Below are 19229 nucleotides of genomic sequence, written 5' to 3'. Positions count from 1 at the left end.
CCTCCTTTCCTAAATCTCTCCCTCCCCGAATTCCACACTCGAAATCTCCAGCAATTTCACCATCTAGAGCTGGCAGCCCTGCTCCACCCGGTGCCAGGAGCAAACCCTCACTTGGCCTGGCTTTACTTAGGAGGTTTGAAAGAACAGGCGCCCAGCAGGGCGACGGGATCAGGGCCCGGGAAGGAAGGCAAGCGCGTCAAACGCACATCGGGCGCAAAGCAGCTGTGCGCCTTGCGCCCAGGCCTGCGCTCGGGCATCTCTCACGCCCCGACGGCCCGTGCCGAAGCCGAGGCCCCCCAGGGAGGCTGGGGGAGAGGGGCCGACGCGTGCTGGCCGGGCCAGCCGGGCGTGGTCGGGCTCGCCTTCCTTCCCGCAGGCCGAGCCCCGCCGCGCCCCCCGCCCCGCTTCCCGTGCACATCTGCTGCAGCTGGGCTTGCAACCTGAAGCCGAGCCAGCGCGGGGCTGGACCGGGATGGGGTGAGGGGGGCTGGGAGGGGAGAGGAAGCCGGAGAGGAAGGCAGAGCGCGCCTGGGAGCGCCGCTGGGGCGGACCGGGAGGCCGAGCGAGAGCGCCGCGCGGGGCGCACGGAGGGCAGCCCGGCCGGAGCGCGTCGTCTTGGGCAGCGGCCCGGCGCCCGAGGTGAGCCAGGCGGCTTTGGGCCGGGCCCGGGTGGCCAGCCAGACGTGCACGCCGAGTTGCGTGTCCGGGGCTCCCAGGGGTTCTGCGCTCCCGTCTGGATTGGCACACCTGGCAGGAGAGCAGGGTGAGTTGGCACTGCTGTGGTGCCCCGGCCCGCGGAGCTGGCGCGGGAGGGCTGCTTGCAAGCCCGGACTGGCCCGATCTCACCGGAGCTTGGAAGCTGAGCGGGGTCGCTGCTTGGATAGGGGACCACCAGGGAAGACAGGGGCGGCTGCGCAGGGGAAGGCAACGGCAAACCACCTCCGCTCGCCTCTTGCCTTGGAAGCCCCGGAGGTGCGACTACATGAGTCGGTTGTGGCTTGATGGCAGGCTTTAGCTGTAGAGAAGGGCTGTGGCTCAGGGGAAGAGCATCTTCTTGGCGTGCAGAAGGTCCCAGGTTCAATCCTGGCCGTCTCCAGTTTAAAAGGACCGGGCAGGAGGCGACGTGAAAGTCCCTGAGACCTTGGAGAGCTGCTGCCGGCTGAGCAGACAATGCTGACTTTGATGGACTGAGGGTCTGGCTCAGTAAGAAGCAGCCTCCTGTGCGTTCCTAAGGCCCGAAGCTGCCTGGGGGGGCTTGGCTCTTGCAAGGCAGAGAGGCTTTGAGGGTGGTTAAAATGTTCCCCTGGCTGAAGCCTGGGCTGGTTGGAGCCTGGAAGGGAGCTTAATGAAGTGAAGTGAAGTCTCTCTCTTGTGGGAGAGAGGGACAGGCAGTTTGCCTGGGGCAAGGGGGGCAGCAAGAAGGCATGGGGATAAGCGCAAAGAGGTGCAGCCCTTTCCTTCAGGAAGGCCTGTGGATTGGGACCAGAGGCGGCTGGGAGGAGCACAGCACACACGCCTGGCTGGCTGAGGGCCCAATCTCCTGTGAAGTTCTACACCAGCAGACATGGAGCTGCAACATGACGTTGTTGGGTCTCCAGCAATGAGACCGAACGGAGTCTTCTGGGCACTTTTCCTAACTCCTGAACTGGCTTCCAGCTGTTCTGGGTTTCCCTGGAAATGGCAGCGTGGGAAGCGATTGCTCCGCCTTTGTGCCCAGGAACCAACAGGGCTCCCCTCTCCACACAGCTGCATCCCAGTCCAGTCCGGTGTGATTCCATGGGCAGCTCTAGAAAGCAGGGCTGAGGGTGGCATGAGGTTGGCTGGGCTTTGGTGCTGCCGTGGGACTAGGCCGCCAGCTGGTTCTTCTCCCTGGGTGGCCTCTGGAGCCCTTCACAGCTGTCTGTCAGGAGCTTTCCTCTGCCCCCCCCTCTCTCTACACAGGCAAAAATGTCTCTTGAATTCCCGTGCCACAGGTAAAAGCACAAGAACCCCCCAGAAGAACATGCCAACTTTAGCTTAACCACACCCGTCCCACCAGTCATTAAGCTCATGGGGAGGGCTGAGGCCGGGTTGCCAAGGCCTTGCTGGAAGTGGCTGAGCATTGCAGGCTGCTCAGAACTGGCTATACTGGTGCAGGCTGGGGAGCTCACTTTGCCCTCTAGGGTGGGAGGGGCAATCTGGAAGGACCTTGCTGAGAATTGCACGAGGAAGATGAACGGGGATCTCTTGGAAAGATAGGAGACTGCCTGGCAACTCCCTCCTAATTTCCCTTCACCCATCATTGGGTGTTCAAAATCTAGATTTTTTGGGAAGGATATTTTTTCTCCCCCCGGCCCCCCTGTGCATGCATGCTATTTTATGGGTCACTGGAATCAAAGCCCTGTGAACGCTACCCATCTTAGGATGCCATGCCCCCTGGCCAAAAGTGTCCGTGCTCCAATGGTCTGCCAGATTCCACTGTAGATCCACAAAGTGCAAAGAAAATTGGTTTCATGGGCCTTCCTCAAGGTGGACTCAGGAAGGGCTGGGATAATGATAATGGCGCTGCTCACTTCAAGGAATGTGCGGGCGGGTGGAGGTGGGAGTGTGCACTTGTGTGTGTAGCATGTGTGGTGGAGAGATTCCAAATGTAATTTCAGGTGTGTGTGTGTGTGTGTATAGATGCATGGATCGGAGCTGACGTGCTGCAGAAGGGTTTTTGTTTGTTTTTAACTCCTCCCCATATTGTTTCTTTTACTAAATCAGTAAAGAGTCCGGTAGCACCTTTAAAACCAACCAACTTTATTGTAGCATAAGCTTTTGAGAACCACAGCTCACTTCGTTAGATGCACCAGACGAAGTGAGCTGTGGTTCTCGAAAGCTTTGCAATAAAGTTGGTTAGTCTTAAAGGTGCTACTGGACTCTTTACTATTTTGCAGCTACAGACTAACGTGGCTAACTCCTCTGGATCTTTACTAAATCAGTTGTCATCTTCTCTTGAACATTAAAAAAATAAAGAGGGGTGTGGAATTTGCGCAATAAGAATTGCTGGTTTTGTCCTCCCCCCTGCTGGGGCTCAGCGTGTCCTCCAGGGCCAGTTTCAATGGGGGGACCAGGTGTGCATAGATAGGATTTAACACCTGGTGTGCTATAGCCCTACTCCCGATTTAGGGCTGCTGTGTGAGATGGTGTTAAATGTTATTGTTGTTTATTTTGGGAAATCCCATTGCAGAACCCCATGTAGTTTGGACTTCAGAAGAGAGAGTGGTTTGAAGTCTTGTATTTGGAGTCCCATCACTTAGTTGCTTTCTTCCTTTGAAAAATTCTTGCCCTACCAGAGTGGTGTACTGATTATAGTGTCATACTAGGATCTGGGAGACCCAGGTACAAACATCGCTGGGTGACCTGGGGCCAGTCACGTACCCTCAGCCTAACCTGCCTCACAAGGTTGTTGTGACGACAAAATAGAGGATCGGAGAATAACATAAACTGCTTTTGCGTCCCCATTGGACAGAAAGGTGGGATACAAATGAAGTAAATAAATAAATAAAATAGATAAAATATAGAGCTTTGCAAATAAATGGAAGCCTCAGTCCAAATATACCACAACAGAGAGAGAAAAAGAGAGAGAAGAAAAGTCTCGGCTCTGTCTCCAAAGTGAGTGCCTGATTTTGAGCATGCGGAGAGCTCAGAGTGAACGCCCTCCATGCACGTTCCACTGTTTGAGAAAGAGTCCAGTAGCACCTTTTAGACTAACCAACTTTGCTGGTTAGTCTTAAAGGTGCTACTGGACTCTTTACTATTTTGCTGCTACAAAGAAACATGGCTAACTCCTCTGGATGTTTGAGAAAGAGAGACTTGCATCCTAGCAGTGCACAGCCGGGTTTATCATGAGGCATTGGTTCTGCAAGATGACAAATTTTGCCCCTCTCAGAAGCCACAGCAGTGAATACTTACCTCTTACTGCCCTTGTGCCAGAGGAAGAGTCCAGGAAGCCTTCTGGGCACGTTGGGCTCCTGGGGCACCTGGAGAAGGAAGAACAAAGGAGCATTTGCTGCTTTGGCCCCTGGGCAGGGATTGTGAGAGGCAAGGGGTTGCCTTGGGCATCCCCCCCTTGTGAACCTTTCACGGTCAACATGGCTCTATTTCTTCTCCCGTCATTCAGTGGGCCTTTGCAAATAGTTTCACGGTGCTACTAAGCCCAAATCTTGCTCTTCTACTACAGACCAACATGACTACCCACCTGAAATTATTTGTAAATAATTTATCTTTTCCTGCCTCCACGGGGCTGTTTCCTTTTGACATAATGCCTTTTACTGAAAATTTCAAAATAATGATAAAACATACAGTGATAAAGGAGATAAAAAGAACTAGATAGAATTATAGAAAGCGGAAAGAGGAATAGAAAAAAAAGAGTAAAAAAAGAAAGATAGAAAAACGAATTAGAAGGAATATATGCCAATTTTCCATTTGAAGCTATCAAAAGCTGATACTTATTCTAAACTAAGTTTAACACTTAACTATCTCTCCTTTCTTCTTAATCTTCAAAAGGGCACATTTTTCAATATCCAGTCAACAGTTATTAGTTCTTCTGTTTCAAACATAAAGTCAGTAAGAGGTTTCCATGTAAATAAATATTTATCCAAAGTCTTTTCTCTAATCAAAAATGTTAATATAACCAGCACAGCATAATCAAAAAGTCTTTGGAAGAATTTCTACCTTCGAAGCCTTTGTAACTAGGGCTGCCAATCCCCCGCCCAGGGCGGGGGATCCCCTATTCCTTCCTCCCCCCCGACCCAGCAGGGAAGGTGCACCCCCCCCCAGTGGTGCGGCGTACCCCTGGGCGGTGCGGCATGCCCCTGGGCTCCTGCACTCTGCAACGGACCCGTTTTGGGCCAAATTGGGCCCACGAGGGGGGGGCAATTCAATTTGGTAGTTTACCTTGCGAGTGCTTAATATTTCTTTCTGAAAGCCTAACTATCTGTAGATGAATAACCCCGTTCCAGTCGCCCATTAGCTATGGGGCTCTTTCTCAGCCTCGGGAGAATTGGGTGAGGTCCCTTACTTGCCCACTCTAATTTTTTCCTGCCCTCTCTCGGCTCTCTACTCATTCCTGTCACACAGATGAAAAAGGGGTCAAAGCCTGGCCAGCCGAAGAGCCAAACCAGGCGGAGAGCCCTTTCCCTCAGTTATGTCACTGACGACCCCGTTGTGATGAAAACTGAGCGAGGCCTTGTAAAGCGCGTTATGTGCTGACAAGAAAAGATGGCTGCTTTGTGGTGGGGTGATTCATTCGGTTTCCACCCCCCATTTGGTGGGATGGGGTTGAGGAGGGAGCGGGGTTCAAGGAAGTCTTGGCAGACCCAGTCTGGCCTCTGTGGCTTTTGCCCTGGCGGTGCTCTTTGGTTCCCCAGGTGGAAATTGTCATCTCAGTTCGCCTTACCTTTTACATCATGAGAAACAAGATGGTTTCGCTACCAGAACCCTGTGGAGAGGAACAAAGAGATGCTCGGAAGCGGGGAGGATGGGAGAAGGCGAAGGCCGTGAGTCTGAGCACCGCAACTCCTGGCATAATCTGTTGTTTTCAAGGTTGAAATTCTAGCCCTGTGGTCCCATGGGTGGGTGGACTGGGCTGCACGTGCTGTTGCCTGAAGAGAGCTCAAGGGAGAGACTCCAGACCTCAACCCTGCTTGGAAGTCATGTACCTTCATGGTGGATTGAGGCACTGACGTGGCCCAGCAGCCCAGCAAGGCTGGTAACATCCCAGGGAGGGACCACGGCGTGCCTGTCGGCTTCTCCTTTCCCACTGTCAGCTGGCTCCCAGGAGAGCAGCCTCTGCCCGGCAATGCTACCTGGGGTCATCCCGCTCTTGGTGGCCCAGGAGAAGATGCAGGGCTACCCGGTACCCGTTGTCATCACCACTGGCTGGGTTTGAGCCAAGCAGCCCTTGTGGAGCTACCAGGTGCCGCTGGGGTTTGGCTTGCCTTTGGCCCGCAGCGGCTCTCCAGGGCAGGAGCCCCTGGAGAATTTTCCCAGTCTGTTCAAGGGCTCATCTGCTCCTGCAGCCTCTTGGCTTGGCCAAGGTGCCTGCAGGGATCTGTCCTTGAGGAGATGCAAACAGGAGGCTCACCCCAGATCCCAGGGATGCACAAGAGAATACTACTAAGTAGCCCCCGTGATATACTGCCTCTGTTTTGGGGGCATAGTGCCCATACCATCTGGGCATAGTGCCTGTTGCGCAAGCACTTTATGAGACAGCTAGAGTTGCTGTGTTCTGCAGACCCCGGGTTCAAATCCCGACCCACACCGTGGAAGCTCCCAGCCGATCTCAGGTCACTCGCCATCTCCCAGGCTCACCCACCTCACAGGGATCAAGCCTGCTTTTAAATCCGGTCTGCAGACACTGTTTCCAGGCCGTTTCGATCCCACCCATTCCTGCCTCTCTCTATTTATAGGCAGAGTTCCTGGTCAGGAAGAGATCGGCAGGTCCGTTTTTGGCACGAGAGCTTTCCTCTTGAAGCTGTCGGCAGGGATTGCAGCCGGGTGCCAGGAAAACGGGCTATCTCCGCCCCCGCCTCCCAGACAGTATTCCCCGGGGGCTTTTTTTGTCCCCAGCGTTTTGCAATCAGATATGTTAGTTCCAGACAGCGAGTCTCTATTAACCATGACAGCCCAGAATCCTTGACCAAACCTGAACTCATTCCAGGAGTTTTATGCAGCCCTTTCAAGGCCCTAATGGGAGGGGTGAGTACAACCTTCCCTGGAAGCAAGCTTGAGAGCCAAGCTACAAGTGACGCCTGACACAGGTTGGACACTTGTCAGCTTCCCTCAAGTTTTGATGGGAAATGTAGGCATCCTGGTTTTACAGCTCGGCTCTCCATTGCAGCTGCAAGACCAGGACGCCTACATTTCCCATCAAAACTTGAGGGAAGCTGACACGTGTCCAACCTGTGTCAGGCGTCACTTGTAGCTTAGCTCTGAGACATTCATTATACTTTTTGAGAAGAAGAACCACTGTTTTTTCTCTGGCCTCAAGCAGAGATTTTCTTTGTCTTTGGAACAAGATGAAAAATCCTTTTTCATCTGGGAGGATTCCCTAGTTGATTATTTTCCAAACTAGCAACAGAGCCCTTTAAAAAAAAATGGGTCTTAGAAAACAGTGCAGTCTCCAGAGGGACAGGCCAACTTGCCTGGCCTTCCCACCACTTTGCCAGCCTCTGAAGGGGTGGGCCGGTTTATCTGACCATCCTGCCACAGTGCCGGCCTCCGGAGGGACGGGCTCACTCGCTCGGCTATCCCACTGCCGTGGTATCCTCTGGAGGGCTGGGTCGGCTCGCCTGGCCATCCTGCCGCTGCAGCGCCCTCTGGAGGCCGTATTGGCCATGACACACTTTTTATCCTCGTGCTCCTGCAAAGGATAAAATGTGCGTCGTCGGCAACACGGTTTGCCTTTTATGTTTAAGGATTAGATCAGATATCGCTAGTACCTTCCACCTATGATTGCACAGGCTGCTTCTACAGAACAGGCACAACATCAAGTCTGAATCTGCATGTGAGAACAGGCTGTTGTGTAGTAATAGAGCTCTGTGTGGGGCCAGTGGTGGAAGCAAGGTGGGTGAGTGCCAGAGGCAGGGACTTCTCTGTGGTGGTACCAAGTCTTTTGGAACTCTCAAGCCACAAAAGCTGTCTGTCTTGTGCATTTATATTCCTCTCTTCCTCCAAGAAACTCAGGGCAGGGTATATAGTTCTCCCATCCCATCTTACCTGGACCAGATTTTTGAGCTTTTAGGTACTGGACAAAAATGTTTTTATTCTCTAAAGCCTTTTAATGATTGCCACAAGAGGTCCACAGTTAGTGCTTGGTGGCAAAGGTCAAGCGGCTGGGGCTGAACCCGCTGAAATGGGATCCAGACCAGAGGGAGGTGGAGGCTGGGAAAGCAAGCGTTCTAGGGAGGGGTCTTGTTTAAGACGGGGTAAAGTTATCCCTGTCTGATCAGGCAAAGAAGCTCTTTGACCCTATGACACTCTCTGAGAAACAGGTTCAAACTGAAAGAAAGGCCTCTTTCTTCACCCATATCCACCTTGATTCTCAGAGCCAAGCTACAAGAGATGGATTACACTAGGAGGAGCACGTGAAGGGAGTCGCAATGTTAGCCGGGAAGCTGAGTTTTAAGAGAGATTGGAAGGCTTTGTCAATTGCCCCTCTCTACAGACCCAGGGAGATGGCTGCTCAGAGGGTTTGTTAATTTCCTCTTTGCCTCTTAGAAGGGGAGGTGAAACAGACAGAGCCTTCGGGAGGCAAAGAGGAAATTAACAAACCCTGTCCCTGGCTCTGCAGAGAGGGAAAATTGATAAAGCCCGATCTCTTTTAAAACTCAGCTTCCTGGCTCACATTGTGAATTCCTTCACGTGCACCTCATCGTGTAATTCATCTCTTGTCTCTTAGCTCTCCGTGAGAAAGCCTGGCGATAAATGATGTAAATAAAATAAAATAAAAATCAAGCAATTGTTCTCCCTTCAACCAATCTGCTGATCCATGAGGCTGCAACCCTGTGTTACTGCTATATGCTCTGAACAGAGCTGCCCTTGAAGACAGCTCAAAATCGATGCTTCAGGGTGTACAAACGCACCTGTAGTCAACCACTGACAGGGGCTCCCTGCTTGCTTTTGGGCTTCATTCCAGGGGCTGCTTGTTAGCTTAAAAGCCCTTCCTAGCCTGGGAACCCCTTATCTGAATGACTTGTGTAGCTGCTGTGCCTGCATCAGGGTACAAAAAGGCCTCTTTGGGCAGAATCCTGCACAGCACCCCAATATTCTCTTCCCTTGGCTTTGCCATCCTGGCCTCCACTGGCAATCAGGCTGGTTCTGGAGGGGGCTATGGCCTCGTTGTGGTTTCTCGGGGGGGCTCGTCAACTCGGTGTGTTTAGCCTGGAGAGGAGACGACTGAGAGGTGATATGATAACCATCTTCAAGAGACCCTGAAGGTCCCTTCCAACCCTATGATTCTATGATTTCCTTTCCAAAGTGCGTTCTGTTCATATTGAGGGCAATTCACTTTGTTTTGCTGCTCAACGATGTAGATTGTGTTTCTTTTTAGAGGGAAAATACCACTCTTTGTTGTTGTTTGGTGGATTGGGTTTTTATCTTTTGATATTTGATAACGTTTTTATCTGCGTTGTGTCTAATTATTTGATCTCTGTTGTTCACTGTGTTGAGCCCTTTGGGGATAGGTGTCGCAGAAATGTGTCAAATGCATCTCTGAGTGGGGAATTTTATCCCAAAGCTTTGACTATGATCAAGTTCCATAAAGACCCTGGCTGTTATAAGCTGCATGTTTTACTTCTGGGCTTTATACTGTTTGTGCTTCAAGCTCTTACCTGTTGTTACGGCTCTTACTGTTTGAACAGTATGCTTGTTGCATTTACTGTGAGTATTGAAGTTCGTTTTAAGTTGCCTTGAACATATATGATATGCAAGATATGCATATTTTGTATAATATTTAGCAACTACATAGCACTTTTTTGTGGCTCAAAGCACTTCACATATATTATCCAGTAATAAGTACAACAGACATGTAAGGTAGGCCAGTATTACTATCCCTGTATTGCGATGGGCGGAGGTTGAGCATAGCTTGTCTAAAGTGATTTTCAGGTGGGTAGTCATGTCGGTCTGCAGTAGAAGAGCAAGAGTCAGGTCCAGTAGTACCTTAAAAACCAACTAGATTTCCAGGCTAGGAGCTTTTGAGAGTCAGAGATCCTACTCTTGAAATCTGGAAATCTAGTTGGTTTTTAAGGCACTACTGGACCTAAATCTTGACTAAAGTGAGATGATGGCAGAAAGCCAGTTTGGTGTAGTGGTTAAGAGCGGCAGGACTCTAATCTGGAGAGCCAGGTTTGATTCCCCACTCTTCCACTTGAGGCCAGCTGGGGGACCTCGGGTCAGTCACAGCTTTTAGGAGCTCTCTCAGCCCCACCCACCTCACAGAGTGTTTTGTTGTGGGGATTATAATAACATACTTTGTAAACCACTCTGAGTGGGTGTTAAGTTGTCCTGAAGGGCAGTGTATAAATTGGTTGTTGTTGTTGTTGTTGTTGTTGCTGCTGCTGCTGTTGTTATAGGTGAGACTGAGCCCAATCCCTGGTGCCACCTCTTAACTACTAGCCTGCAGGGCTAGAAGACCTCAAACTGGACTTTCCTACCTTCTCACACCACGTCTAATGAAGTTCACGTCAGTGGAGCCACTTCACACATTACCAAAAATCAAGTGCCAAGGAGGCAAATGGTGGATATTCAAGTGCAAACCACCCATAGCCGCCCATCTGGAGTAAGGCCCATCACGAGGCAGGGATTCATGGGCTCAGTAGGATATTGCCTTCAAGAAACAGGCAGGGCCGTGGAATTCAGATGGGGCAGGCCCTATAATGGCATCACTGTGAAACTTCTGTTGGAACACAAGCTGACCTGCTCCTTGCTCTTTTGCAGCCGGAAAGGTGATGTGAAGATGTCGTTATTTGACGAACCTGCAATGCACACTCTCCAGATAGGTAAGGCACCTTGCGTGGCACAGAAGGGACAGCCCAGTTTAGCAATTGGCCAGAGGGTTGGGGGAAGCCACCAGGGTCTACCAGAGTACACTCATCTCAGAAGTGGAGGGTTTCTTGGGGGGGGGGTGTCTTTGAGGGCAGCTCCATTCAGACTTGCTCTGCTGCATCTGCTTCTTACCCAGAAACATGTTTTGATACATCAGCTTCATTTTAAAGAGAGTGCTCAGGTTGAAAGAACTGGCTAATTCCCTGCATCTCGATGATGCTCAGAATCTAAGAAGGTTTCACACCAGAGTTCTCCAGACTTTCCTACCTCTGTGGAACTCTGTGGAACCGTGGCATCTTAGGGTCTTTCACGCGGAGGTTTTCCTGCAATTTGGATTCTGAACTGCAGCATTTTCCCCCTCTGTGCTTCCTCTTGATACAGCTGCCTATATGCTCTTCAGAAATGTGAGGTCTTTCTACTGTCCAGGCAGGGAAAAATCCCTGGTGAAAGCAGCCTTGAGGAATTTCACAAACAAACTGGGCTATGACACGGGGCGGGGAAGTGGTTGATGTGTTTGATGTGTTTGATGTTCAAAGGGAAACAAGTGCAACATTCTTCTGGGCTAGCTCAGGTCCCTAAGGAGGTCTTTGGGCCCCAGCACAGCTGGATTTATGCACAAGCTAGCAAGCTACAGTTCAGGACCTCAGATTGTGTGTGCGCGTGTGTGTGCGCGCGCATGTTATGGGCTGACTTAATAGCTGCTGTATGACTGAATGTCCTCCAAAACATCCTATCATTGACAGCCTTGCTCAAGTCAAATTATTAGAGGCCTCCAAATATAAAGTAAGTATTAAATCACTATTTGGGGATAATGCTGTGGGTTGTCTTTAACCGGACAAATCCTAGGCCCTCAGTATGTCTTAATTCAGCCCTGGTCCCCAGCCTATAGAACTGGGCGCACAGGCTGTCCATTTATGAGCAGTCTCCCTTCACTTGCATGGCAGTTTTCTCACCTTACAGTTTGCCAATCTGGGGCCTGGAGTCCCAGCTCATTCCAAGACAAAGTACCCTCTCCACCTACGTTCTGATGTGGCAGCCCCCAAACCTCGTCACATTCCTGACCTTTTGATAGTAAAGAGTCCAGTAGCACCTTTAAGACAAACCAGCTTTATTGTAGCATAAGCTTTAGAGAACCACAGGTCTCTTCATCAGATGCACCGTCAACTTTCAAGAACCACAGCTCTCTTCGTCAGGTGCCTCTGGATCTCTGACCTTTGGAGGAACTGATTGCAGGCTGACATTGGGGCTCATGATGACCAAACCAGAGATGCCTTGAGATTGGGGGACAGCGAGAAGGAGGATATCATAAAACAAGCTAACCAGAAAAACTATGTCGAGAAACCAAACTAACCAAAAACACACCAATAAACTTTATACTCAAGTCATTTTTATAAGGTGTAATTTGTGCAAGAATTTTTTGTTTCTACTAAGTACTACCACACCATAATTTGCCTTATGTGGGTATTAACCCTCTAATATTAAAATCCCATTTCTCAATGCTTTTTTTAAACAAATAAAACTTTATTAAATTTTGCAAATGTGTACAAACATCAATAAATTGCTAAAAGGTTAAATTACATGAAAACACACATACTGCTAGGTACAAGCTTTATGAATAGTCGTGTATCAACTATTGGTTTGAATGAAAGTTGTGGATATGATATCATGACATGTACTCAGGTCTGCACTTTCATGCACAATAATTCTTGTATGCTTCTTTGATTTGGGCTAGTGCAATATCGATTAATAGCACTTTTGAACTGGAAATGGTCCGTGTGTACCAATTATAATAATATAATAATAATAACATTTGATTTATATACCCCCCTTCAGGACAACTTAATGCCCACTCAGAGCAGTTTGCAAAGTATGTTATTATCCTCATGACAATCACCCTCTGAGGTGGGTGGTGCTGAGAGAGCTCTGAGAGAGCTGTGACTAGCCCAAGGTCACCTAGCTGGCTTCAAGTGGAAGAGTGGGGAATCAAACCCGGTTCTCCAGATTAGAGTCATGCAGCTCTTAACCACTACACCAAACTGGCTCTTGTAAAGCATTAGCACTTTAATGTATGGTTATCCTGACATGTTAAAATATTCGAGGGTTAATACCCGCATAAGGCAAATTATGGTGCAGTAGTACTTAGTGGAAACAAACAATTCTTGCATAAATTACTCCTCATAAAAATGACTTAAGAATAGAGTTTACTGGTGTATTTTTAAGGTTGGGGGAGGCAATTTGCTTAGCTGCTGCTTTTCTAAACTCCCCCCCCCCCATAGTGGTTCATTCATTCAGCCAGGCCCCCAAATATGAAGCAAGGGGGGAACTCTTGCGGGCATGATTGCTTCCTCTGTCCCTTTCAATGGGGCCTCCGCCATAGCATTGCCCATTCTGGGCTGCCCATTAACAGTGCACAACCTTTGTGTGGGGTTGTGTGCTCTCCTTGCGGGTAGTGCTACCAGGCTGTGTGCACCAGAATTCTGCTGGAGCACAGAAGAGGTACAAAATATTGCACTGGGCGTAGCAGAATACAGAGAATCAAGTTTTGTTCTTTTAAAAAGAAAGCAAGATTCTAGTCTTCATGGCCGTGAAGATATTCTTTAGAGCATGTGTTCCCTGAACAGATAGTCAGATAAGATTCCTGGGATGGGGGGCGGGGGGGTAGGTGGTTCTGGACTGTGTCCTCCCCCTCAAGACTGGAAAAAGTGGAAAAAATAAATCCTGACAGTTTGCCTAATTTATACAGGATCAGAAAATTCAGCATTGCTTACAGTAGAATTGCAGTTTCACAGCCCTAAGCATCACTGCCTTACATCCGGTGTTGTTACACCTTATTTACACCTGACATTGTCTTGTCTCATCAGAGCTTCATTTTTGCAAGGCCTCTGGTTTGCAACCCTGTGAGCTCATTTCTGTTTGCTTTGATCCCGGAGTTGCTATTTATTTTTCAATCAAAAAGCCTCTTTATTTTATCTGCCTGCCCCCATCCCCTGGAGGGCCGGCGGGGATGAATCTTCCCAGGAGCCCTTCCATTTAGGCCTCTGTTAAAAACCCTTCTCCTTTTTTGTACCCGATGAAATATTAACACGACAGCCAATGGAGACAGCAAAACTCACTTAGGGAACAGCGGAGGAGGCCATGACGCCGTGTCGTGCTAGTCACTGACTCCTCGCAGGGAGTGCTCCAAGGAGATGTAAGTGGAAAAGGACAGAAAGTGGATTTCTGGCAGGCTGACAGCCAATTAGGGCTGCCAACCTCCAGGTGGGGAACTGGGACTCGGACAAAGGGAGCGCCGAGTCTTCAAAACTCATACTCAGGAAATCTAGTTGGCCTTTAAGGTGATATTGGATCAGAATCTTGCAGAATTTCAGCTGATCTCCAGATGACAGAGATCACTTCCCTGGGAGAAAAAGGCTGCTTTGGAGGGTGGACACTGTGGCGCCACCCCTTCCCACCCCACAAATCTCCAGGAATTTTCCAACCTGGAGCTGGCAACCCTAAAATGGTGCGTGTTTTCTTCCTTCTCCTATGTAAGTTGTGGGTCAACCTAGCTCACAACGCAAGGGGAGCCTCAGATGAGCTCCAGCGTGGAAGATGGAGAGGTCTGACCTTTGGGGTCCATCCGCCAGGGAAATTCTCTTGTGCGCACCCCTCTCAAATGAAGTTGTTGAGGCTCTTGCAGGAGAATTTCCCCAGGTAGATTGCATACCTTAGCAAAGAGAAGGTCCTGGGACTCCTGCCCAGCTTTGGGCAAAGCTGGCCAGATTCTTTGGCAGAGCCCAGCCTCTCCCCCCTCTAGCTCCGAGAGGGGCCCCCTGCCGGGGTGCAGATGCCGACTGATAAAGTGAAAGCTGACCCCCCCCCACCTCCCTTCCCAAAGCAACAGCTGGATTCTGTCAGCGTGGCTGGCTTGGAGAGGAATTGGGCGGGAGGAGAATAATTAACTTGCTCCCCTAATTGGAACCATGTGCCATGGCTGGGAAGGGGGAGTGCGGCTTATGCGGCGGCAGGACGGGGAGATGTGTCTGGCGCATGAAGCTGGCCTTGTGTGGGCGAGAGGAGGCTTCCACAATAGCGCACACCCTCCTTCACAGTCACAGAGAAGGGGAGGGCTGCCGGCTGACACTGCTGCCTTCCTGGAGCTTGACCCTACCCCTACCCCTCTGAAACAGGCCCCCCCTAGTTGGGGTACAGTCCTGTGGTCACAGGTCAACTAGTTCAGTTTAAATTGCCTTCGCCCATGAAGGTCACTCAGTGACCTTGGGCCAGTCATTCTCTGTCTCTGTCTTAGCCTAACCTACCTCGTCGGGCTGTTGTGAGGGCCACATGGAGAAGGGGGGGACCACACGTGCCTCCTTCAGCTCTTGAGTGAAAGAGCAGGACAAAAATGCAGTGAGTAGAATCAGGGGGTCAAGATTTGTCTGGTTTCGTGTGGGCGTTGGGGGTCAGTATACTTTTCTGCTAAATGAGCAAGAATGAAATGGTGATCGATGGTGGAAAAATCCTCTCCTAAAGCCAACTAGTTCCCAACCCAAGATCTTGTTGGTCTCGATTCGTTCCAGTAATCTTTGATATAAAAAGCAAGAGGTTGGGGGACAGTTTTATGTGGGAGCTGGCTGCAAATCAAGCATATGCCCTGGAGATAGACCCAGAGGAGGGAGCCGTGTTAGTCTGTGTTGCAAAATAGTAGAGAGTCCCGTAGCACCTTTAAGATTAACCAACTTTATTGTAGCATAAGCTTTCGAGAGCCACAGCTCTCTTTGTCAGATGCAACCGTCAGGTTGCATCTGACAAAGAGAGCTGTAGCTCTCGAAAGCTTATGCTACAATAAAGTTGCTTCTGACGAAGAGAGCTGTGGTTCTCGAAAGCTTATGCTACAACAAAGTTGGTTAGTCTTAAAGGTGCTCCTGGACTCTCTACTATTCTGGAGATAGAGGGACCCAATCTTCATTCAAGAGAAAGGTCTTTCTCTGCCTGGATGCAAAGAGAAGCTGATCTTGAACATTCTGCTCTCTGTGGTTGAAGCTTCTCCAAAAAGAGGCCATTCACTGTTCAAGACCCTGGAAAGTGGCTGCCAGTTGGAGCGAATGATGTCAAACTACACAGCCTGACTCAGTAGGCAGCTTCAGACTGGTGCTCAGTAGGAGGACCAGCTCAGGGCCGACAGCCCACGCTGCCCTATTGATATAGGATCTGAGGATGAAAACACTGCAACGTCACCTCCTGGGGAATCCCGGAGATCCCCAGACAACAGAGATCATCTCCCCTGGAGAAAATGGCTACTTCTGAGGGTAGACTCTATGGCATTACACCCTGCTGAGGTCCCTCCCCAAACCCTGCCCTCTCCAGGCTCCACCCCCAAATCTCTCCAGAAATTTCCCAACCCAGAGTTGGTAACCATATTTGGAGACCTGCTGCCGGGCACATGAGCCGGATGACAGAGTAAAACCAGGGTGGTTTAGTGGTTAGCATGACATGCTAAGATCAAATCCCTGCTATGCCTGGAAACTTACTGGATGACCTAGGACCTCTCTCTCTCTCTCTCTCTCTCTCTCTCTCTCTCTCTCTCTCTCTCTCTCTCTCTCTCTCTCTCTCTCTCTCTCTCTGCCTAACTGATCGCACAGGGTTCTTGCAAGGATAAAATGGCAGCGGAGAGAATGGCGTATACGTAGGGTTAAACAACAAAGAGAGGCAGCTGTGCAAACCGAACAGCAATGACCAAAATAGTAAAGAGTCCAGTAGCACCTTTAAGACTAACCAACTTTATTGTAGCATAAGAGAGCCACAGCTCTCTTCATCAGATGCATCATCAGATGCATCTGATGAAGAGAGCTGTGGTTCTTGAAAGCTGTTGATGCATCTGATGAAGACAGCTGTGGTTCTCGAAAGCTTATGCTACAATAAAGTTGGTTAGTCTTAAAGGTGCTACTGGACTCTTTTACTATTTTACTACTACAGACTAACACGGCTAACTCCTCTGGATCTACAACCTCCAAAGGGAACCAACCCTGCTGGGCTAAAAGACTATTATCCTATTGCACCTTAGCAAACATGTTCAAAGCAACTAGTCAAGAACAATAAATATAAGAATATATATAAGAATAAATATAAGATAAAAATATAAACATAAGATACAAAAATATAAACAAGATACAAAAATATAAATATAAGATACAAAAATACAAAAAATTCTTATATTTATTGTTGTTGACTACTTGCTTTGCAAACTTGCTAAGGTGCAACAGGGTAATAGTCTTTTAGCCCGGCAGGGTTGTATACGAAGGGTTGCCAATAACCTGGAGAAAATATGTCCTGCCCCTTTAATAGAGGTTTAATGAGATGTGATTTACCAAGCGATGTTATTGACTTCCACGCTCTGAAAAGCTTCATCTGCCCATTTCTCCAAGCTGCCTTGAACCAAGAAGAAAGGTGGGGAATAAATATTTAATAAATTAATAAATATTAAGCCTCTGTTTAAAGGCCAGGACATTTTTTCCTCTATGTTCATGGCAACCTTACATAGACTAGCCCTGAACCATAAAACTGCTTTATCAGCTTCTTCAAAGCTGGTGGGAGAACGCACCTCCTAAATTATCATAGAAGTTACCAAGCATGACAGCGTAAGAGCCCCGTGGCACAGAGTGGTAAGCGGCAGTACTGCAGCCCAAGCTCTGCTCACGACCTGAGTTCGATCCTGGTAGAAGCCGGGTTCAGGTAGCCGGCTCAAGGTTGACTCAGCCTTCCATCCTTCCAAGGTTGGTAAAATGTGTGCCCAGTTTCCTGGGGGTAAAGTGTAGATGACTGAGGAAGGCAATGGCAAACCACCCCGTAAAAAGTATGCCAAGAAAACGTCATGATGCGATATCCCCCCATGGGTATTTCATCATGATCCCCCCATGGGTCAGTAATGACATGGTGCTTGCACAGGGGGCTACCTTTACCTTTACCACCAAGCATACCACTTTGCCTGTAGAAAATTAGTCTGCCAGGGATACTTCTCTGTACAGGGAGCTTTTCCCTCTGTTCCAGCATTGCCAGAAGCAGCCCAATCCAAGGGAAAGCTTTACTGTGTGTTGCTGTCAGAGGTCTCAAGTGGTTTTTCTCAAGAAGACTCCGATACAGTCCATTGCTACTTCTGCACTGAAATACTTTTGGCAAGACTCCTTCCAAAGGCTTAGGGCAAACCAGTCACCAGCCGGGGATGGCTTTGAGCACACTGGCTAACCTGTCCAACGAGCTCACGAAGGTCTTTGTTTGTGGCTGACACATGTTGAAATGGGTGCGAGAAAGCTGGCCACCATAGGGCAGCCCCTCCAGTTGGTGGAATGCCATGTTCTCCCCTCTCTTCGCCTGAATCAAACTATCAGTCTAGGGAATCCTGCAATTCAGAGTGGAGGAAAGACAGAGAGGCTGATTCACCCGTTTCCCTCAGGCAGTTTTCTTGTCATCTGCAGGGACCTCATACCTTCTCCCTTCTGATGGGGGGAAAAACAGCTTTTGATTTGGAGTTAAAAAGCAACAGGGAGGGGAAAGGTTAAGCAGATTATTTTCGGCTTCATTCGCTTCAGGTTGGGGTAGCTGCAGATTTTCATGCAGTGTCTCTCCTCTGCTCAGCCAGTCAGCCTCGTCCCTTTTAAAACCTTGTTAAACTTTGCAGTTCTGAGATGTGATTAGATTTTGGCAGACAGCTGGAGTGATGAGGGAGGTTTATAGAAGGCAGAGCTTGCAGTCATTGCTGGAGCTGTTCGGTGAGAATAATTAACCTGGACATTTCAAGGGACACGAGTTACAGTACTGAATGTGGTGCTATATAAATATGACCTTTCTTCCCAGGGCAGTGGTGGGGAAACTGAGGCACAATAGCTCAAAATCTGGAGGTGGCAAAAAGTGGTGAGCTGGAACACACACACACACACATCTATATTCTCCCACTTCCTATGTTAGGGAGGTATTTTATGAGAGAAAATATGAAACGTAGTCAGATCTTTTCATTTGTCTTGCAAATAAGTTACTAGTCCACAAGAATCTTCCCTTCCTATGTTTGCTCTTTGTGGGCTACCAATAGCTGAGAGACAATGCAGAACTGGAACTCCATTCCAATGACAAAAAATTCAATTGGTGGATGCCTGGAGGGGATTTCTCTTTAAATATTTGAAAGGCTGTCATTTGGAGGAGGGCAAGGAGCTGTTCCAGTTGGCAGCAGAGGGTAGGACCTGAAGCAATGGGCTAAAACTACATACACAAATGTACCGGCTGGATATTAGGAAAAACTTTTTCATGGTCAGAGTAGTTCAAAAGTGGAATCAGCTGCCTAGGGAGGTGGTGAGCTCTCCCTCACTGGCAGTTTTCAAGAAAAGGCTGGATGAATATTTGTCAGGGATGCTGTAGGCTCATCCTGCATTGGGCAGGGGGTTGGGCTAGAAGGTCTGTATGGCCCCTTCCAACTCTGCGATTCTGTGATTTGAACTCATTCCAGGTGATGATGAGAGTTCTACTTAACATGCCTTTCTTTCTCTTATTGTTTTCCAGGTACAAACGGTGAGCGTTCCCGCACCCCTTCTCCATCAAACTCTCCCAGACTTCACAATGAAAGCTGTAGCATTGCTCCGCTCACCCCGTCCCAGTCGCCGGTAAGCAAAAAGAATCAGTGCCTTTTAAAAACT

The 19229-nt window shown here is 49.1% G+C and overlaps 1 protein-coding gene across 2 annotated transcripts in view; it reads left to right on the top strand.

Annotated features, from left to right (window-relative positions):
- The first annotated feature begins 630 nt into the window (after nt 1–630).
- The window catches only part of LOC129338323 (heat shock 70 kDa protein 12B-like), a 51405-nt gene continuing 32806 nt past the window's right edge, over nt 631–19229 (top strand). Inside the window, exons 1-3 of one of the 2 annotated variants that reach the window (XM_054992451.1) lie at nt 631–639; nt 10462–10523; nt 19096–19196. In XM_054992451.1, the coding sequence (XP_054848426.1) occupies nt 10481–10523; nt 19096–19196 (144 nt within the window). In that variant the 5' untranslated portion in view covers nt 631–639; nt 10462–10480. Of the gene's footprint in view, nt 640–705; nt 764–10461; nt 10524–19095; nt 19197–19229 lie in introns of those variants that run through there. The other variant, XM_054992449.1, reaches the window with a different exon arrangement.

Source organism: Eublepharis macularius, chromosome 12 (assembly GCF_028583425.1).
Source record: "Eublepharis macularius isolate TG4126 chromosome 12, MPM_Emac_v1.0, whole genome shotgun sequence".
NCBI classification, from domain to species: domain Eukaryota; kingdom Metazoa; phylum Chordata; class Lepidosauria; order Squamata; family Eublepharidae; genus Eublepharis; species Eublepharis macularius.
Note: the sequence above shows the minus strand (reverse complement) of the source record. Positions and strands in the feature narration are given on the sequence as shown.